At 45.1% G+C, this 20,673-nt stretch overlaps 2 protein-coding genes across 4 annotated transcripts in view; one reads left to right on the top strand and one right to left on the bottom strand.

Annotated features, from left to right (window-relative positions):
- Positions 1–5,573: 5,573 nt before the first annotated feature.
- Shox2 (SHOX homeobox 2) lies at positions 5,574–18,821 on the bottom strand. Of its 2 annotated transcripts, none has more exons than XM_039101799.2 (5): positions 17,910–18,821; positions 14,866–15,074; positions 12,545–12,602; positions 12,156–12,244; positions 5,574–10,475 (listed from the first exon to the last, which is right to left on the bottom strand). In XM_039101799.2, the coding sequence occupies exons 1-5, from the start codon at positions 18,253–18,255 to the stop codon at positions 10,218–10,220; spliced, it is 960 nt and encodes a 319-aa protein (XP_038957727.1). In that variant the 5' UTR covers positions 18,256–18,821; the 3' UTR covers positions 5,574–10,217. The 2 variants fall into 2 exon arrangements, with proteins under 2 accessions (XP_038957727.1, NP_037160.2); NM_013028.2 differs by having other exon boundaries at positions 8,821–10,511; positions 17,910–18,411.
- Positions 18,089–20,673, top strand: part of Rsrc1 (arginine and serine rich coiled-coil 1) — a 405,987-nt gene continuing 403,402 nt past the window's right edge. Inside the window, exon 1 of one of the 2 annotated variants that reach the window (NM_001014172.2) lies at positions 18,089–18,241. The gene's annotated coding sequence lies outside the window, so the exon portion shown is untranslated. The remainder of the gene's footprint in view (positions 18,242–20,673) is intronic. The other variant, XM_063282107.1, reaches the window with a different exon arrangement.

Below are 20,673 nucleotides of genomic sequence, written 5' to 3' on the forward strand. Positions count from 1 at the left end.
GTGTGTGTGGTGTGTGTGTGTGTGAGGTGTGTGTGTGGTGTGTGTGTGTGTGAGGGGTGTGTGTGTGTGAGGTGTGTGTGGTGTGTGTGTGTGGTGTGTGTGTGTGTGGTGTGTGGTGTGTCTGTGTGGTGTATGGGTGTGAGGTGTGTGTATGTGTGTGTGTGGTATGTGTGTGTGAGGTATGTATGTGTGTGTATGAGGTGTGTGTGTGAGGGATGTGTGTGAGGTGTGTGTGTGGTGTGTGAGGTGTGTGTGTGTGTGTGAGGTGTGTGTGTGTGGTATGTGTGTGTGAGGTATGTGTGTGTGTGAGTGTGTGTGTGTGAGTGTGTGAGGGGTGTGTGTGTGAGGTGTGTGTGAGGTGTGAGTGTGAGGTAGGTGTGTGTGTGATGTGTGTGAGTGTGAGGTGTGTGTGTGTGATGTGTGAGGTGTGTGTGGTGTGTGTGTGTGAGGGGTGTGTGTGTGTGTGTGTGTGTGTGAGGTGTGTGTGAGGTGTGTGTGTGTTGTGTGTGTGTGTCCCCTGAGACACTAATGCCCTCTGAGAAGTGAGCAAATGCTGCCCACATCATCTCACGGATTAGTCCTTATTAAAAGATGCTTGCCCCACTGAGTATTTAGATGCTATACAACTGGGTATGCAGGAGTCTCCAAAATTCATCCTTCTTGATGGCCCCCTTTTCTCTACTCTTTCTGAATTTGCAACTTGCCCTGCCTCTCATCCCCACCTCATGTCAACCAGACCTTCTGTTTGCTTAGACTCCCTAGGATGCCAGACTTTCAGGGGAGGTCAGGAAAGGGGAGGCTGGCGGATTGGAGAAGAAAGGTGAAAAGACCCTTAAGGCAATGATACCTGTGTGGTTGTGTGCAGCCAGACTCCTGGATTGAGTCCCTCAGAAGAAAGGACAGAGGGTTGACTGTGTGATGTGTGACGTGGGAAGCTTCTCAAGATGAAAGCATGAGAACTATTCATAAAGTGGGCAGGAAAGGAAAAACACCTCACTGTTCTCCTCAGCATGGAAGAGTTGGCAAGGGGAAATCATGTGGGATGGTTTGGTTGACTTTTCTCCTCTTTTTATTAGCTCTCATTTCAAGCTGTTGAAAAGCGTAGCCTTGCACCCACTGAACTACTGTTTTTCTCACTGGGCACCCGGTTTGGTGGGATGAGAAGAATGGGGGTGGGAGGGAGGTGGCAAGAAGCTGTGGAATGGAAGGGAAACACACCCACCTCACTAACTGCATCACTGACCTCAGAGTTCCACACACTGTCCTGCCATGCCTACTGGACTAGAGACCACGGTAGCCCTGGTAAACAGAGTTCATGGTATAGGAGATAAAAGCAGCCCTATGCACAGTTCCACTGCCTTGTCACAGACAACTGCAAACATTCTAGACATGAATTTCCACTCTGCCTGTCAGGGCCTGTTTATTCTAATTTTCCCACCCTGATCTTGGAAAACTACAAAAAGGACCAATTACCCTCTGAGTTGGTCAGAGCCTCATTTGTACTCAATGAGGAATCGCACATGGGCACACGACTCACCACCAGCACAACTGGTGCTGACTATTAACCCAGATCAATAGTCTCCACAGAAAAGGTCAAAGGTCCGATGGGCTCTGGGAACCCCAGACCACATTACTCTCCACCTTGACCAGCTTGACAGACAAGCTCAATTGCACCGGCTGTTCCCTTTCTGTGGGTTAGCAAAGAACTTTAGAGCTAGATGCTAATGTTCCTTCCTTTCGTTAATGCTACGAGCAAAAGGAAATAAGCAAAACACGGATGAAACAGAACAAAGGCTTTCATGGCTAACTCTGCTTTTACAAAGGGATCAACACTGTTTTGCCTATTTTCACTACTGACTTCATTTTACAGTCAATGAAGTCTTCATAAAGGATTCCTCCTCTACATGGTACCTGGAGGTCTGTATGTAGGAGAAGAGAATACTTTAGGGTGTTGTGGCAAATCATCCCACACCCAATTTTTGGAGGACTCTTGCTATTGAACAGACACAGAAACATACCCTGCACATTTAAAAAATAGTAGGGTTTTAGATATATACATATATATACATATATGAATTTATATCAATATGTGTGTATATGTAAATATATTGATATACATACATAACTCAAAGCCTCCCTATATGTCTTTTAAAAAGGAGTGATTATGTTTTGCAGACATGGCCTCGCACTGTAGCCCAGGCTGCTCTGGAACTTGGTATGTAAGTAAAGATGGCCTGGAACTTATAATAATTCTCATGCTTCTGCCCCATCTACATAGTGCTAGAGTGACAGTTGTGAGTCGCCATGCCTCACTCAGAATTATTTTTCAATTGTGTGTCTTAACCCATTGCTATAGATTTTGTGTCTTAAACAATCTAAATTGGCCTAGTCATGGTGGCACAAGCCTTTCATCCCAGCGCTCAGGAGGCAGAGGCAGTCAGACTTTTGTGAGGCTGAGGCTAGCTTACTCCACATAGAGGCCAGGCTAGGCAAGCCTACGTTCTAATACCCTGTATCAAAGCAAAACAAACAAACAAATCAACAACCAATCCAAATCAATTTCATTACAATCGAGGTTTGGAAGCCTGGCACAGATCTCACTGTACTAAAATCAGGAGTAAAGAGGACCTCATCCTTCCTAGATCTCTGAAGAAATGACTGTCTGTACATTTCCCATCTTCCTACCTGCATTCCTTCCCCCCTCCTGCGTCAGAGCCAGCAGAGTCTAGTTCCTTGGTGTGAGCACTCTCCCACACTTACAATTCCTGCATCTCTGCTCCTTGGCCTTCCTCATTCTGCTTTTGAGGGCTCATGCAAGTACAGAGGACTAAGTGTATTTTAAGGTCAATTTATTCACAAATTTCCTTCCACCGCAACCTTATCTTTTGCCTTGCTAGGTAGCCCACCCTATGTGTCAATGGGAACTAGGAAGCGGGTGTCTTCATGGGCTGGTATTATCTCATTCTTTCTTACACACATCGGAGGTCCTGCTTCCTGCTCTCCAAAGCTGTCCACCTAACTTCTTCCGTGTGAAAGCTAACTACTGTGTAAGACCAATTATAATAGACATTATTACATAAGCCTTCAAAGAAATGCAACTGCTGACAAGTGAGAATCTCGGTAAACACATTGTCCATGGGACAGATAATTATATTTTAAACCAGTAATGCCAGCAAACACAATGCAAAACAATGCTGCACAAGGCCCAAAAATTTGGATAGATTGATAGACCTTTTAAAAATCATTTTTGAGGGCAGTTGATCTCCTTCTTCGTTTCCACCGAAGGCATTCAAAATGTATTCGATAAATGTGGAGCAGAAGGACAATCAATCTAATATCGAAGCGACTACAGAGTTAATGCCAGGGCTTGATTTGTGTGCTGACTTCCAGAGTATAGAAGACTGAAGTCAGAGGCTCTGGAGAAACTCCACATGAAGAAATCCTCAAGCTCCTGCCTACAAAGAGAACCAGCGCAATGCCTTACAAAGGGGGAGATTTAAAATCCTAACTACTCAGTTTTCTTTAAGTTCAACAAGATTTGAAGTCAGCTTTATTCCAAACTCCAGAGCAGATGACATCATGCACATAATCAATACTCAGAGCAAGGAAATAGAATAAATATGCATGCCATGCCCCCAAATTTCTTAATGTATTTCTAAGTACAGATAGGTTAATATAAAGCCTCTGTATGTAATAATCCGGCAGGGGTACATAACAGAAGTGGAGATGGGAAAGTGTTGAAACCCTTTGTGTATCAAGCATGAAATACATCTTACCTTATTGGACCCTTGCAACAATCTGAAAGGTACGTATTAGAGAATACTAGCAGGTCTTAGGTTCTAGGAAGCAAAATTACTTCAAAGTTCACACACAAAGTTTATAGCTGAGATTCGAACTCAGAAATACTTGTCTCTAAAGATTAGCTGTATACCAAGACAACATGCTGACTCCCAAAATGGATGTATGGAATAGTTCTTTGAGCACTACGTAGAACTATACAAAACATGGGGTGATGCTAATAATATAATAAAATGTTGGAATTAAAAAGAGGTCCTTTTTAATTTAGCCTACAGTAAGGATTCAACTGTTCACCTTTACAAATCTTTACAGAAGAAAGTAAATGCTCCTTGCTTAGTACTATATGTTTCCAAACTTCTTTTAAATATCCTTATTTGGCAGGCTTTGCATCTTTTGGGCATTTAACTGCTAATGCTCTACAAATCTGGGCAGCCGAGGAAAACGCAGATGGTCCCACGGAACACAAACCACAGCAACATATGGTATACATTTACTTCTAACAAAGTGTGCTTCTTAACCTCTGGGTGTCCCTCCACCATTCCTTTATAAGGCTACTCATTCCTAAGGAGAGTTCAGTGTGCAGAAACAGGGCAATGAGCCCCACATGTGCTGTGTGGCCCTTCAGACATACAGAACATGTCTGAATACCTGTAAGCAAGTGCCTTTAGCACACACTTCCTAGCTATACCTTATGTGTCAATAAGCTGTCTTTCCAGACAGTAAGCCTCTTGAGGGCGAGCATCACACCTGATCTCCTATCTGTCATTCATATATGTATATATATGTATATATGTACATTTTATAAATTGCTCTTGTACGTAAGTCTCCTACCTACATTGTGACATGCTGTCACGTGTTCCAGACAAGGCTCATGGAGGCTAACCAATTAACTAAAACCATAAACTAGTACATAAAAGTCTTCCTTTGGTCACAAAATGAAAGTCTTGTCTGCTTGTCTTGCATGACTTTATTTTCTCTAGCCTTTTCAGTGGAATGTTCAATGTTTATTCTTTTTTTTTATAAGAGCAATTCTTAAGTACTTAGTATATATATTGTATGGCTCTGATCTAAGGACTTTATAAACATTAACCTGTTTAATCCTCCTGGCTACTTCATGAGACAGATGATGTTTGCAGCCCCATTCACTGCTAAGGAAACTAAGGAACAGAAAGAAAAACTGACCTAAAATCATAGGGTTGGTCAATAGCAGGCTTGAATCCTGGAAGTGAGGTTCCTGGGTTAACCTCACTTGACCACAAACTCTTCTGCTCGAGGAAGAGTGAAGGGAGATCCTTGCATGTGAGCAGTGCGTTCAAATAGAAAAAGAAAGAAAAGAAGAGGAAATGGTGCTTACTCTTCTCTTTGTGGTTTATTCGATTATATTTTAAATCCTTTCCTCATGTCAATAGAACTCCATGTAAGGACTATACTAAGTTCCCATGCACTGAAGACATATGCGGTAGTTGTCTTGACTGACACATAAAATACCCCAAACAAAATGCTTGAAGACTTGATGGGTTTTTTTTTCTTCATTTTGTTTCAGGAATTATGGACAAGAGCAGATTGCCTAGACATCAGAAGTGTATGCTCACATCTGAAAGTCGTACAGATTTCCATGTTCTTACATAAGAATATCCAATCTGATATATTTCTGTGTTCACTCTATATCTGTATACCTGAGCTTTCAAATTATCTAATTTTTTTCCCCTTCATTTCGGACTAACTTTTCTTCAGGCACAGTACAAGCACTTGCTTTCAATATAATGTTTAACACATTTTATGTTTATATGCTTTTATTTCAATTGTCTTAAAAACATGCTAGCAAACAATCAAACATATTGTAAAGACTTAAAATTCAAAGTGTGTATACATATATCAACAGGAGTCATGAATTATGTATATCCCAAGCCTATATAAATTAGATTTTGAAAAACAAGCATCACAGCAGTCAGGCAGGTCGTAATAAGACTTTCCATGTGAAATGTAAAAACTACCTGAATAAATTATCCATAAGTTAACACTCTCGTTAGAATGACATATTTGTTATTTCTGGGTTGGAGATGGTGCTTTAACGCCATTTGACTAACTGTTCTAATGGCACATTAAGAAACCATTTTAGGCCTTTCTCCCCACATTAGAATTTGCAGGCTTTTATTTGTGTTTGGACTAAAAATAATATAATGTTTAAAACAATCATCTACTTCCCCATGTAGAACATCATTTTCTTCTGCCCAGAAACACTTAATTAAAGCAGTATATGACTTTCGTAATTAGTTTTGTACAGAATGACTCTAAAATTAATAGCCAATTGTAAGACTTTAAAATTTGGGAGCCTGACAATCAAAACAGTCTTACATGCTTTGTTTTGTGATGAAAAGGCGTGACCCTTTAATTCCCTGACACACATTAAACTGATTTCACAGGCTCTCTGTACTGATGTTTAACATAGTCAAGTGCTTGAGGTTATGTAAAATAAACAATCTTGAGATCTTATTGCAAATGTTTGCAATTTATGATGTAAACTGATTTGTGAAGAAAAAAAATCCCAGGATCCCATGTTCTTGAAGCCAAAAAGGCATTTTTCAGAAATCAAAATAGTTCCAAAATTTGAGCATTAGATTATAATAAAGTATTACCATCTGAAGATCTAAAAGTTACAATCCTGGGGGGAGGGGATGTCCAAAATAGATGTGTATCAGTTCAATTCTGAATTTTTTTTAATAAACTGTGATTCCCAGACCAAGGAGTCCTTATTAGTAATCTTGCCTTGAGTAAACCACTTTGACTCAGCTCCGCCCACCCCCCCACCCCCCAATGTAGATTTTCTAACTAAGGAAAGGTTTGCATTCCAAGATTAAGGTTGGGAAGTCAATTACAGTATTTTGGACAACACATCCTCAAACCCCTTCTGGGGGAGTGGTTCCGAAAACGCGGGGTATGGATTTGGCTCACACAGTCGTCTGCCCAACAGTTTGGGCGGCAAAGTTCTGGGAAAGTGTCCTAGAGAGCCTGGATCAAAGGCTCGGACCCCAGACACTTAGGGTGATCCATCCGCCTGTATCCTACTGCGCCTGTAGGAAGAGGAAGTGGTGGCTTGGTATCTCTGACCCGACCAAGAACCCTTGGCCTTTCTCACTAGACCTAGCTTTCCTCTCGCTCCCTGGACCTCAGCAGTCGTGGTAGGCCGGCTACATGGGCGTTGATGCTACCCAGCTCCCAGCGGGCAAGGACGTGCCACTGCCTTTGACCTGGGACTTCGCCCAGGATACCTTGAAGAGCCATAAGTGGGCACTAGGTCCCATGCCGCTTCCCTGACTCAACGTTCTCCTCGTGAGACCTCCGCTTTCCCTTTGGGGGTGGGGGTGTCTTGAAAGTGATGAAACCTGCCTTGATCTGAGTTTAAAACTGTCACTTAGACCCTGAAGATTCGGAGCCAGGTCCGGAGGACACACCAAGACCTTTCCGGGGCCGCCGGGACCTCTCCCGGGCCGGGCAGACGAGCAGGACTACTCTATAGCCAACAGCGACTTCACCAACCAAGAAAGCCAAAGGCTGGGCTGGAAGGACAAGACAGGCTCCTGCTCCCCGTTTCTGGTAGCCAAGGGACAAACCAACTTCTTGCCCCACCTCTAGTCTGAGGATCAGCTACAAAGGGGAATTGAGTCCCAGAGGAAAGCAGAGCGCGCTGCGGGCTCCGCAGGGGTCACTATATCTGCCAGCTCGGGACCTTAGGGGTGGCTAAGGGACCTCCACAGGAGGCTTCTCTTCTTGAGTCTGGGCAGGTGCTAGAAAGAACATTCCAGACTCAGGCTTGTTTGGAACTGGGTCTCCAGGTCTTCATAGTGCGCGCGCGTGCGCGCGCACATACCTCCACCCCCATGTCCCCCTCACCCACCCAACCCTCTTAACACACACAGATTGGCAGGGCAGGAACCCATCTTCAAGCTCGCTGAGAGTTTGGATGAGGGAGATTGACGCCAAACAGGACTGAGAAAGGGGTGGGGGTGCTTTGTTTCCTAACGCGTCTCCTGCCCTGAGTCTACTTCCAGACCAGCAGCTCCAGGAAGTTATGTGATCTGCGATCGATTGTTGATAATACCATATATAACAAGCCCGGAGGCCGCTGCGTGACCATTATTTTCTTTCTCCCAAAATGACCCGAACAAACTTTAAGGATGAAAGTATAGCAAAATGAAGGAGAAATGTCTTAGGCAGGGGATTCTGGTCTTTGTTGTTTTCCTAATCTGTTCTTTTTTGTTGGTTTAGCATAATCTGGGCTCCACAGTAGGTATTTAAATGTGAAGTGGGAGGAGATGCGCTCAGTGCTAGGGATCCACAGGGCCACCTTTTTCTGGGTTCCTTGGCTACTTTCACTTAAGAGCAGTGCAGCGTGGGGGGGGGAGCAGGGGGGAGAGAGAGAGAGAGAGAGAGAGAGAGAGAGAGAGAGAGAGAATATGAATATGGGAGAGAGAATATGAGAGAGAATATATGAATATATCACCAAAAAGGAAAAAGGAAAGAGTATCCCGGATATTTTAATAGTAACAAGAACAAAGATGACGCGCACCCCATCAAATGAAACAATACTATTTTCATTCAATTGATCGCAAAGTGTCTTAGGTTAATAACTTGGCACTTATTTAAAAGGTCTAACAGAAGTGGAGCAGAAACATTTTGTACTGACAACACGTCATAACAGCATCTTCTTTTGTTTAAAATAACTTAATACACTAGAAAAAATATGGCAAATATAAATAATTTTGTTTTCATGGAGAACAAATAGTTACAAAGCTCAAACGCATACCAAAGTTCAGTAAGAAGAGCTTTTCCTCTTTCATGTAAATTAAAGGGGGGTTCCTAAAGAGACTTGCTAGAGAATTGGGGCTACAGGTTGCTTAGCCCAAGGTATCCCTGTTTAAATAGCTACATGAATTGAAACAAAACCAAAAATTACTTGAATAGATACACCTTTGTGAGATAAAATGCAAATGTTGAAAGTCAACCATCAGTTCACACATTATAGCCAAAATAAACTTTGTTCGTGTTTATCAACATATTATACACAAACCTAGTGTCTGTACCTAGTTGGGTGTCGTTTAAGGTGAATTTTCGGGATAGAGAGGGAGGTGGGAATAAAGCGTTGTCCTCAAATAGGACTTAAACTAGCAAGAGGGAATTCACGGAAAGGGACTAAACAGATCAAGCGCCTATCACGATGCGCGGCTGTATACCTTCGTGACTTCATTTGCTCGTCTCTTTTCTTTGCCCATATTTTCTAACAGCCTCCATCTTCTTGGAAGACTCAGAGTGTATTTTACTCCCTTACGACTTTTTTTTTCCTTTGCCCCTTGGGATCAAGGGCCGGACAAATTATATATGGATTCACATCAATTTCCAGACGCTTTTCATACGGAGAATGAAAGTGTAGTGAGTGCACGTGAGAGTGGGAGGGGAGGGGACACCATCAATGGAATACAAGTAACATGCAAACCAGAATTTACTGTCAGCAGTCTGGACAGTTCTGCCTTAATAATTTCTCAGAAGAATCATTGTCTGTGGTATCGCTTTTTTTTTTTTTTGTATGAACGTCCTTTTTTCCCTCCTCGTTTCCACACTGTCTTCCCTCTTCTTGCTCTTCCAAACATGGTGTTTTAAAACTCAAAGCATCAGATTCAACGTAAAAGGAGGCCCGCCTCTCTTATCAAATGTCTCGTATTAAAGTGAACTTCGCAGAAAAAGGTCAGCTTCAAAACCTGTGAACTTCCCAGCTGCGCTTTTTTTTTTTCATCTTAATTCTTTAAATAAGTATACCTCTTCCTTCTGTTTTGTTTCCTTGGACCATTTTTAAAAAAACATACATTTTAGTTGGTAAATCCCTCCCCCCTTTCTCTCAAGATTCATCCAGGTTATTTTTCCGTATTTTTATGTACAAAATAATTTTAAGAATTGTTTTGCTTCGTCGTTCTCTCTCTAATTCCAGCCAAATAGCAATAAGAAACAAGCCCCCTTTCTCATTTTCTTTTTTTAGTTTGTTCTCTATCCTTTTTTGTTTTTGCTCATTTGTTGTTAGCAAGATTTTATTCCTATGAACGAGTCCGTCGCCGCAGCTGTGGTCACTGTTGCCACACTCCTTTGTCCAGTCTCTATCCAGACTTCCCCAAACCCGCTCCTACAAAGCCGAATTTTAGTCCCAAGGGCGGGTGGGCAGGAGCTCCGGGCTGGTGGTCCTCGTGGGATCCCGGGTCCAGCGCAGAGTCCCGCCCTAGGGATCCAGGGTGCAGAAAGAAAAGGCGGCAGTCAGCGGGGAAGGGACAGGCTTAGTCGGTCCGAAGCGGGTGCGGGAGAAGCAGCCGGTCGCGGAGAGCGTGCGGGGTCGCGCCGCATAGAAGGCTCCACCGACCGTGGCGCTGGCGCCGGCGTCACAGACCCAGGGCGGCCGCGTGCTTTTTAGCTTTCAGTCTGAGATCCGCGATGCTGGAGTTCTTGCTGGTGGTCTTGGCGGCGGCGGCGGCAGCCACCACCGAGGCGGCGGAGGCCGAGTCCGCGGCCAGCGTGGCCAGCGGCAGTCCGAAGGGCGGTGCCGGGAACATCATGTAAGGCGCGTGCGCGGCCAGGTGCGGATGCAGGTGGTGGTGCGCGTGCGCCACGGCGCTGTCCAGCTGCAGCTGCGCCTGAACCTGAAAGGACAAGGGCGTCACGTTGCAATGACTATCCTAGGGTGACAACAGAATAGAAACAGAACATTAAAGGCGTCCAGCTTGGCTATGGGGCGAATTGGGGTGCGCGACAGGGAAGCAACATTTTGCAAAGTATCTGTTTGGAGAAGGACGTTATAGGCTTTCTGCTAAATCTGGGACACCGCATTAATAACTCTAGTGTCCCAACTCTACTCCCAGGTCCATGATGAGCTTGTTCCCTCAGGTTTCTAGTCCCTGACTGCAGAAATGTGGGGACCCCTTCGGGAAGTGCGTAGGTGAATGGGTGACCTTGATGTAGCCCCCATGGATCACCCACCTCAAAATAGCAATAGCATCTTGCAGAGGCTGGGGTTAAGGACTGTTAAGCCTCCCCTGTCTTTGTCACATACTCCTGGACACACTACTGAAACAAAATGCATAACTTTTTCATGTCATTTAGGAAAGCTATTGGACCTACAGGTTTTAACTTTTCCTGTCGTGGGAATCACCTGAGGTTCGTGTTTAAATACAGACTCTGAGTCAGCAGGTCTAGTTTGCTGAGACTCAGAATAGGTTTCTAACAACCTTCTAGGTGCTTGTAGAGCACTACCTTCTTAAGTTTGACCACTTTCCTAATAAGTTCTGGCTCTCTCTCTCTCTCTCTCTCTCTCTCTCTCTCTCTCTCTCTCTCTCTCTCCAGCTATCCTCATTTCAAATTCCTTTCCAACAAGATCCAAGAGGGACCTAGTCTCTCTCTAACTTTAATTCTCAATAGATGAGAATCACCTGGAGTCTCCCCAGTCCAGGGTACTGGTGACTGAGAGCTCATCTATGGCATTACAGCCTTGGAGAGCAGGATGCCTGCTGAAGATGGGGAAGGTCAGATAGTTTCCAGGAAAGATTTTTTTTCCCCTCCAGCTTAGAGATTGAGGAGTTTGGAACACTGGGATTCCCCAGAATTACAATATTGCTGCAGGCTTTCCTTTTAAAAAGTTATTCTAAAGATTTTTTCTTTTTTTTTTTTTTTTTTTTTTTTTTTTTTTTTTTTTTGGTGGCTCAGAAATGGATTGCTGTGGTAGGGCAGCAAGCCCTAAGAAGACCAAGTCTTTCCTCTTCATCAGAGTTGAAACCTCTTCCTTCTTTCCTTTCTTCCTTCCTTCCTTCCTTCCTCTCTTTCTATCTTTCTTTCTTTCTTTCTTTCTTTCTTTCTTTCCAAGGACAGCTTTTGAAAAATAAGTTTGATTTGGGAATAGTTGCATTTATTTTTCTTCTGCTAGAGTCATTTAATGTGACTAAGGGATAAAAAAATAACTAGGAAGAGTATTTAGAGGATTGCTTTAAAAACACCCTTGGACCAGCCTCTGTATTTGATTTGATAAAATTCCAATCAAAGGCTGTTTCTTCCTATCCCCAGGTGCAATCGTAAATGCATTTTTTTAAAGGACAGGTTTCTCCCTTCAGGCTCCTTTGAGGGTTCCTATGAAGACAGAAAAGACTAAGTATTCAAGGCCATGACACTGTATAGGTTTTTAAAGGGGACTGGGTCCACTATATAGTCTTGAAATTGGTTCTTCAACTGAATGAACAATTGAGGCTCAGAAACAGGGTCTGTTCAGCAGTCCAAACAAACATCCAGACCTTTTACACTTAGAAAAAGGCTTGAAGCTAGGTTGTACTTGCCTGCTGAAATGGCATCCTTAAAGCACCTACGTTGACATAGGGTGCAACTCTACAAGCTTCAAACTGGCTAGCAGCCCCTATAAGGACACCTATAAAAGCAAACATAAGAAACAAAAACAGGAGATGAAACACAAGATGTGAGGTAAACATTTCTGAAATAATTTTCCAAGGTGCCAATTGGTGGCAAATCATTTCTGGACTGTCCTTTTTCTAAGTTACTGTGATAATTAAAGTAAGTCGTAGTTTGCTTCTAAGTAGCAGAACTCTCATTAACTAACGAGAAATTGTTCTTAAATCAAGTCCCATCATCATCCTTAGGATGTTCTTTGGCTTAGAGCAATACTCAAGCCCCACTGGTACTTAATGATAAAATGAATTATGAGATATACCTTTATGAAGTTGATTTTCCTGTTTTCTACACTTAGCTCTTCGATTTTGAAACCAAACCTAAAATTTGAGGGGAAGAAAGACATAAAATGTGATATTTCAAAACATCTTAAATGATAGTAGTGTAATGGGGAAAGTGTTTAGGAAAGTATTGGGAAATAAAAAGCAAATGTTAAATTATACAAATCAGCCTAGATTAAGTGCAAGATAGAAAGATTTCCTAGACTCTTTATAAGATAAATTGTTCCTTGATAAATTACTACTAGTTCCGGTTTCATCTTTCCACATTACAGAGTCCCAGGGGTCCAAAACACTCCCTGGTACCTGACACCAATGTGATAATGGGTTTAAATGTTTACCCAGTTAAGACCCAAGAAGAATGGACTCAGTAATAGCCTGTAATATTAATTAGCTTCATCTTGAAGGAAAACCAAACAGTAAAGCAAATAATGACTCTTATTTTGGTGGGGGGAGGGACATGGGGGTGGTAATTAGTGTCATAAAAGCCTTACTACAAAGAAGTTTAGAATTTCTCTGTCCCTCTGTGCAGCAGAGTGTAACACAGTGGCAGAATAATTGTGTCATTATCATGATAATCTAATTTGCTCCTATAGAAAAAGCCACTATTTGGGACAGTAGGAAAGATTCCAGAAAATAGCTCCTATAAGGAGTATAAGTATAAGGAGAAAAAAAGAGCAGTAATAAACTTCATTTAAAAAAAAAAAAGAGTGTGCCACAAAAAGGAGAGGTATCAAGTAATCCCTGGACACTAGATATGATCTTCTTAAATAACTTGCCAACTTTTCAAGTCAGTGTGACAGATTTTTTTAAATTCAAATAAGCCTCCAATAATACAGTTCCAACAATACAGCATATTGATTGATTCACAAATTAATGTTTAAAAAACATAAAAGGAAAATAGTGCTTCAGAGCCTTTTCTGGTAAGTTTTTGGAATCAAGTGCCACAGTCAATGTAAATCTTCAAAAATTCTCCTGATATTGAGTATAATAGAAGGATGGATTTCATGCCAGGGTGGCATCCTTTGTGTGACTCACATGGCCTGAGGCTTCTTGACTCTTCCCCCCCCTCCCTAGAAGAGTTGGGATGGAGATACTATTACTCACGGCTGCAATAATTACCGGGGTTTTAAGGGGTTGCCGAGTCTCTAGAGAGCTCAGCGCAGGCTGCACAGCAGAACGGGCTTTAAAAAGGAAGGCGCTAGGATTGACGTCGTGATGACCAAGGCGGCCTATTATTATTTTTTTCTCTGTCCACGTTACTGCTCTGTTTTTTCCCCCTGATCCTATTACAAGATGCGGGGAAGCCCCATAAGAATTGTGCATAGTTCCTTACAGATGGTGGTCTCTCCGCCCAGAGACCCGGGGAGTATCTGTTACAGGGATACTTTGTAACAGCTGCAGATGTTCTAGTCTAAAACTGCTCCATGTGTTCAAACAAATAATGACCATCATTTTCTCCCAATTTTATTATTTGAGCGGAAATACAATCTGAAACGTTTAAATTTGTTCCCCATAAAGCTGGAAGGATATGTATGCGTGTTTATAATTCCCCCTTTAGATTATCCTCAACCCCACTTTTCCCTCTTTTTTTGGTTTTACATTCACTTAAACAGCCAATAATGAAAAAAGCTGCAGTTCTGACTTCATGTGATATTCTGAAGGCCAAGCTTTGCAAACATCAATAATAAGATGTGTATGTTATTTTAAAATAGAGCTTTCGTGGGTCCAGGTTCTTTGCCTTGGTTAAGGAACAAAGGGTGGGCAAACACATTCTGTGCCCTCTGTTTCTCGCTCAGTTAGAGACCGATCCCCTAGCAGAACACTGTAAATTTTTGCACTTAACAGATGCTAATTTTCTTTATAGTCTGTACATCTATAAACCTAATTGGTATATCCGTTTGGCAAACCTAGACCCTCAACGAAACCCAACTCCAGAGAGCATAATACTCGTTGTAACTTTTAAGGCTTCAGAGATAAAACGTTTTCTGTGGCATTTTTTTTTAAGGCTTATAAAAGTAGGCCCATTAGGATTAAACCACATTAAAGACAGCGAGGGGCGAGGGGGTGTGGTTAATAGAAACTCTGGGAGCAAGCCCAGCGCGGCTTTCTTTTTCAGCGAACATATGTTGGCTTAGAGGTGAAAGGGGCTACGGGATCAAACTCCATTTTAGAAAATAAGATCTTTAGTAAAGATGTCCCTCCCTTTCGCATCTCACACCAGACACCTGCAGCTGCCTACAAACATTAGGTGTAGCACTCCGGTTCTCCGGACCCAGCCTCCACCTCCTTGCAATGGGGGTACCTGTACTCGGGCCTCAGATAGCCCCAGTCGCTGGCTCAGTTCCTCGCGCATAAAAGCGTCTGGATAGTGGGTCTCATCGAAAAGCCTCTCCAGCTCGTTGAGTTGTTCCAGGGTAAAATTGGTCCGACTTCGCCGCTGCTTGATTTTGGTCTGGCCTTCGTCCTCCATCCCTTTCGCATCCTCTTTGCGATCCTTCAGTTCAGGGGACACTGAAGAGGGCACCACGGAAGGACCACACGTGTGTCGGAGCACGCACGCACGCAACACACACACACACACACACACACACACACACACACACACACACACACACACGGACAAAAAAGAAAAGAGCAAGACAATTCCATTACCATATTTTTCCAGAAGGCTAGAGACTCCTAACCCCTGGGGGCGGGGGATCCCTATGAAGACCGGGAGAGAGGATAGGGTCTCTGAGACCCGCAAAGTCTGGTCTGTATGGCTGCCTGGGGACAAGGTGGGCACGCGGCTTCCCAACTCAACTGGGGTCTTAGCTTACCCTCTCACTACCTATACCCTTCCCTTCTTCCCTTCAACACCAAATGTATTCCTGACCCTATGGCACTCACTGACCCACGCACTCACGGAAATCAAAAGCGCTGCGCGGGCCTCTCACAGAGCGCGGTCTCGGTTAAAGGGCGCGGCAAGGCCACGCGATGGCCTCGCACGCCAGCTATCCCCAGAGGGCTGTTCCGCTGTCCCGCCAGCCTCTGCTGTCTCTGGCCCTTTGCCTCCCGCAAACTTGCTGGTCTAATTTAGGAACAACTGGGCCCGCTGAAGGGTCGCAGCTGGAAAGCGAGATTCTGGTACAGCGCTGCGCCGCCGAAAGCCACATCCCCAGGCACCCAAGGGCTCGGACCAGAACCCCACGGATGGTTCCATCAGCAACTAGGCAATCCCTTTGCTCCCTGCCAGACCCGGGTCGAATTGGCACAGACAACCACGCCATGTTGGCGGCCTGGATGACTGGCCGCCCACGCTGGGCCAGAAGGGTAGAGGCAGCAAATCAGACAGGCTCTGGTGGTCAGCAAAACCCACCGCTGCATCTGTCCTCTCCTTCTCCCTCCCCGATGGAAACCAAGGCTCGACCCTAAAGGTTTAAACCCACTGAGATCAACAGGTTCGAGCAGAACATTCCTCGGTTTCTATTGGCTGTTCAAAACCTTTTCATGCATCCAGCAGCTCGGATGTTTAATAAAATATGCATTTTCCCCCCGCACATCCGTTGCTACTTTGCTGTCCTTTCCTTCCACGTAAAAAAAAACAGGAGCTCTGGCAGTGCGAGCAAATAGAGCCACACGAGGGATGATATACATGTATGTCAAAGGGCAACGATGAGGACAGCCAAAGTCAGGCCTATATCAATATAAGGTCCACCCAGCCTTCATCCTCTGCATGATTTGGAGATAGAAGTCCACTGTCAAAGCTAAGTTTAGATAGTAGAGGCTGTGTTCAATTCCTCCCAACCCAGGATCCGGATCAACACAGAGGGGAAAAATTAAGTTGAAAGAGCCACAAAAATTAAAAAAATTAAGTTGAAAGCTACAAAGAAATTAACACTTGCCCAGAGCTTGGAAATCAACAACCCCAGCAACTGGCTTGCCCAAGTCCCGGAGAACCTAGAAGGGTTTATCCCTTTATCCCTTTACCACACAACACTCTAAATGAAGGGGGACTCGGCCCCTGATCTGGGTGAAGGCGAACCGCCACATCTCGCCTCAGCTTGGCCTTCTATACAGTAACCTTATTTGTTGCCTACATTTCTGTGTCTCGGAGTTCATTTTGTGGACTTCCAGGAAGGAAGTAAATAAGGCCACAGCAAACATTAGGGGTCAATTTAATAGGAAAACCTTCTCGCTAACGTCGTAGTAAAAATTTAAACACGAACACATATTCTTCAGATGGGACGGTGAAACGGCTTTGTCTGTTGTCACCCACAGAGTAGATTCCCCTCAAAGTTTAGGGGCTTCAAAGGGAAACAAGTCCAAATTTCAAGTTGATTAATAGACTTAATATAATGTCTCTTTCGCCCCCAACTTTCCACTTAATGGCCTAAACAGGAACAGACCGTGTTATAAACAAGTTAATTGCTTGCTTAAATTTGTGATTCTACGCATGCCACATATTTTCTTAATTGGAAAAATATGGCAGCACACCAGTTACTGCAGTCCTGAGTGCCAAATTAATTTTTAACTTTGAGTTGATGGACGCTTCACCGGTTAGATAAAGCCATTTTCTAACACTGCTGGCTCCAAAGACAACCTCGCCAACTCTCTCTCTCTCTCTCTCTCTCTCTCTCTCTCTCTCTCTCTCTCTCTCTCTCTCTCTCTCTCTCTTATAAAGTACTGCACGATTCTAGACAGTAAAGAAATTGTGTATATAGCGTCATCGTCGTCGACCCCCCACCCCCACCGTACACTCCTCAATGTCTCCACGGAGAGGGAATCACCTTGGCCTGGACCTTTGGCTGGCTTCCACCTTAACTGTTCAATAAGAATGTGAAGTTTGGTCCCCAAGATCCGGAGATTTAGGGGCTTTGCAGAGTTACAGTGGTTTTGAAGGCAGCTCTAAAGAAGGGGCAACATAGTGTGGCTCTTCTCTTTCTCCCCCCTCCTTTCCCCTTCTCTCCTTTAGGCCTAGCAAAGGGGTTCTGGCAAACTCAGGGCTACAGGCTCCTTACAACCGGCCTCCTACTGAGCCCCTGCCGCACCCCTTCTCGCAGCGGGCCACACAAACTTCGTCGTCCCGCAGAGCGGCCCCATCCTCCCGCTCGCGAAAAAAGCATTTCGGTGCAACCGGAGCGGCAGAGAAGGGTGCGCGCAACCCCACGCCCTCCCCCACGCGAGGACCCCACCCACGGCCGTACAGTCCGGCCTCCTACCCCTCTACTAGCCCTGTATCTCCCAAAGCTGGGGTCCAGGGCCCTCTGCGATGCCGCCCTCCTCCCGCTCGGGTCCCGGGTCCTCTCCCGCCCCGAGGACAGGGGAAGGCGGGAAGGGGAACCGCGGCCGGGGGCAGGCCGTTACCCTCCGTCAGCCGCGGGCTGCCGGGCTCCCTGCTCCGCTCCGCGGCTCCCATGTCCAGCTCCCGGACGGGAGAGCGCCCTCCTCCAGCTCCTCCGCCTGCTCCTCCTCCTCCAGCACCTCCTCCGCCTCCTCCGCCTCCGCCTCCGCCTCCTCCCGCGCCGCCGCCTCCGCCGGCCGCCCGGACTGCCGGGCTGCTGCGGTCGTCGCGGCCCGGCTCGACGCAGCCGGGCTCTTTGGCCCCGCGCAGCGGCCCGCTCTCCAGCACCTCCCGGTACGTGATGGCCTCCTTCTTCTCCTTCACTTTCTGGTCAAAAGACTTGGAGACGAACGCCGTAAGTTCTTCCATCGCGGCCGCTGCCGCTGCCGGTCAGCCTCGCGCTCAAGCTCTCCCTGCCGAGCCCCGCTCTTTTTTTCCTCCTTCTTTTTTTACTGCTCCAGCCCCCCCAATAATAACACATCAATGGGGCAGGGGGATGGGGGAGGAGAGGGAGGAGGAGGAAGAAGAAAAAGAGGAGAAGAAAGAAGAGGAGAAGTAGAAGGAGAAAAAGAAGTAAGAGGTGGAGGAGGAGGAGGAGGAGGAGGAGGAGGAGGAGGAGGAGGAGGAGGAGGAGGAGGAGGGGGAGGGGGTAAAGGGGGAGAGGGGGGGAGGAGGGAAGGGGCGGGGGCCGCCAGAGGGAAATGAGAACTGATGCTTCCCTGCCGGAGTGCGCGTGTTCAATGTTAAGATCTTTGACAATTCTTCCTGCGGAGAGTTCAGATCTGATAGCGACGCAGCTCTTGAAGTCTCACTATTTATACTTCCTAAAGGCGGGCCTCTTGTTCTGAGTAAATTACCTCCCCTCGCAACTCCTAGTGAACCCCTTCACGGGTAGCAGGAGCGCCACTACCTGGGGTGGGGAGGAGAGGGAGTGAGAGAGAGAGAGAGAGGAGAGAGAGAGAGAGAGAGAGAGAGAGAGAGAGAGAGAGAGAGAAGAGAAGAGAAGAGAAGAGGAGAAGAGAAGAGAATGAATATGAATATGAATGTGAATATTGAGGATGGAGGATCCAGGCTGGAGTCCACCCGGCAGGAGAGGGAGGGCAAGCAGGGGACCAGAGGGGGCGGGGAGAGGAGGCAGGTCCTCAGCGGTCGGGTTTTCTGATAGCCTCGGCCGCCGGTGCTCTTGGCCATTAATCCAGGATTGACAAGAATCCCTAATTAATTTAATTAAGCGTGGATTTTGCGTTGGTGTCACGACTTAGTAAAACACTGGGGAGCTGGATAGACTTCTCGGAGGCGGGGCCAAGAGGAAACTGACAAGTGCATTGCAATCAGAGTCAGTGGGTATCCTCAGAGAGTACCCGACCCTACAGCCTCGCTCTGGGTGAGCACCCTAACTGCTCGACCCTACATTGATGACCCCGGGCCTCTGGCTCAGCATCGGGCTTTCTACGGTTAATAGGCCTCGTAACCACTCCAGTATTCCGTTCCTGCACCCCTTCCTGCTCCAGGCCGCTGCAGCTGCACAGCCTGCTGCGAGTGGGGCTTCTCTGCAGCTCCTCGGACCGCTTCACCTCCTTTTAGGATCTTTCCGACGCGCAGCCAGCCTCACCGAGTGCTAGTCCCTGTAATTCACCCTACTACTCACTCCTAGGAGTCAAAGCTGACTCCCATAAAGACACATCCCGCTAGAAGGGGTTGGTCGATTTAACTTGTTTCCTGAGCAGCTGTCCCCTGCCAGATTCAGTCTTAAGGTGTTTTCTTACAGCCGGTCCGGCGCAGCTCCATTTCGGTTTTTCTCTGTAAGGTCTAAGGATTCTTTCCCTCTTTCCCAACAACTCCCTTCACCCTGTCCTCAATTATTTAGCATCCTGGGGAGCATTCTAGTTCGCTTTTCCAATTCTGAAAAACAAAAGATGATCACTTTTTGAGTTCTGCGAAAAAAATTACCGACGTTGGTTGTCGCTCGCCTAATTTTTGTTTACCGTGGACTGTGAAAAAAAAAAAAACGACTCGCTCTTCGGAGGGGGAAACAACTCTCTTTCTCTCTGATTTATAACTTAAAAATTGTATTTTTGACTTATTTTATAAAACCTGTTTGTTCTATGGGGTGGGGGACATGTTTGTCTCCTCCAAGCCAGGGCTTGCTGTGAGATTTGTAGCTATGCAAATCCTTGTTTATGCGCACAAAAGAATGTTTACATATGAAACGTTACATTTACTTGAATACATAAATAAATATCCCTCTTGAAGTGCGAGTTTGAGGGACATTTTCAGTATACTGAATATTAATGAGTTCTGTTTGATGTTAAAAGGTAATGTTTTCATTCTTTTGGATCCAGTACTCAGTAAAAATGAAAGCAGTTACAGACCATTAATATGTATATCGTCTACTTATTGATTAGAAAAACAAAGCACACTTAGCAAATAATTCCAGAAGTTCTATCAAAACAACCTGGAACATTGGTTAAGAGAGCACAAAATTGTGGCACATAATGGTTTCTCGACTAAGTGTAATTTAAGACCTTCTCTAACTTCATGTAATACCAAATACTCCTCAGATTGTGTTGCACATTTAAAGGACATGAAAATAAAGCTTATTAAAAATGTTGCTTTACTTTTTCTTGGCTGTTATCTTCCCTTCTGAAAACATTTTCCCCCCTGCTTTTAGGACAAAAGCGTACCTTTACACGATTAACAGAGATGGCACTCAACGGCATTTAGGTATTGTCCAAGTACAGGAACTCTTGCTTTCGTTATTTCACAGGACTCAGAAACTTAACACTT

The sequence above is a fragment of the Rattus norvegicus genome, chromosome 2, assembly GCF_036323735.1.
Source record: "Rattus norvegicus strain BN/NHsdMcwi chromosome 2, GRCr8, whole genome shotgun sequence".
Taxonomy (NCBI): Eukaryota; Metazoa; Chordata; class Mammalia; order Rodentia; family Muridae; genus Rattus; species Rattus norvegicus.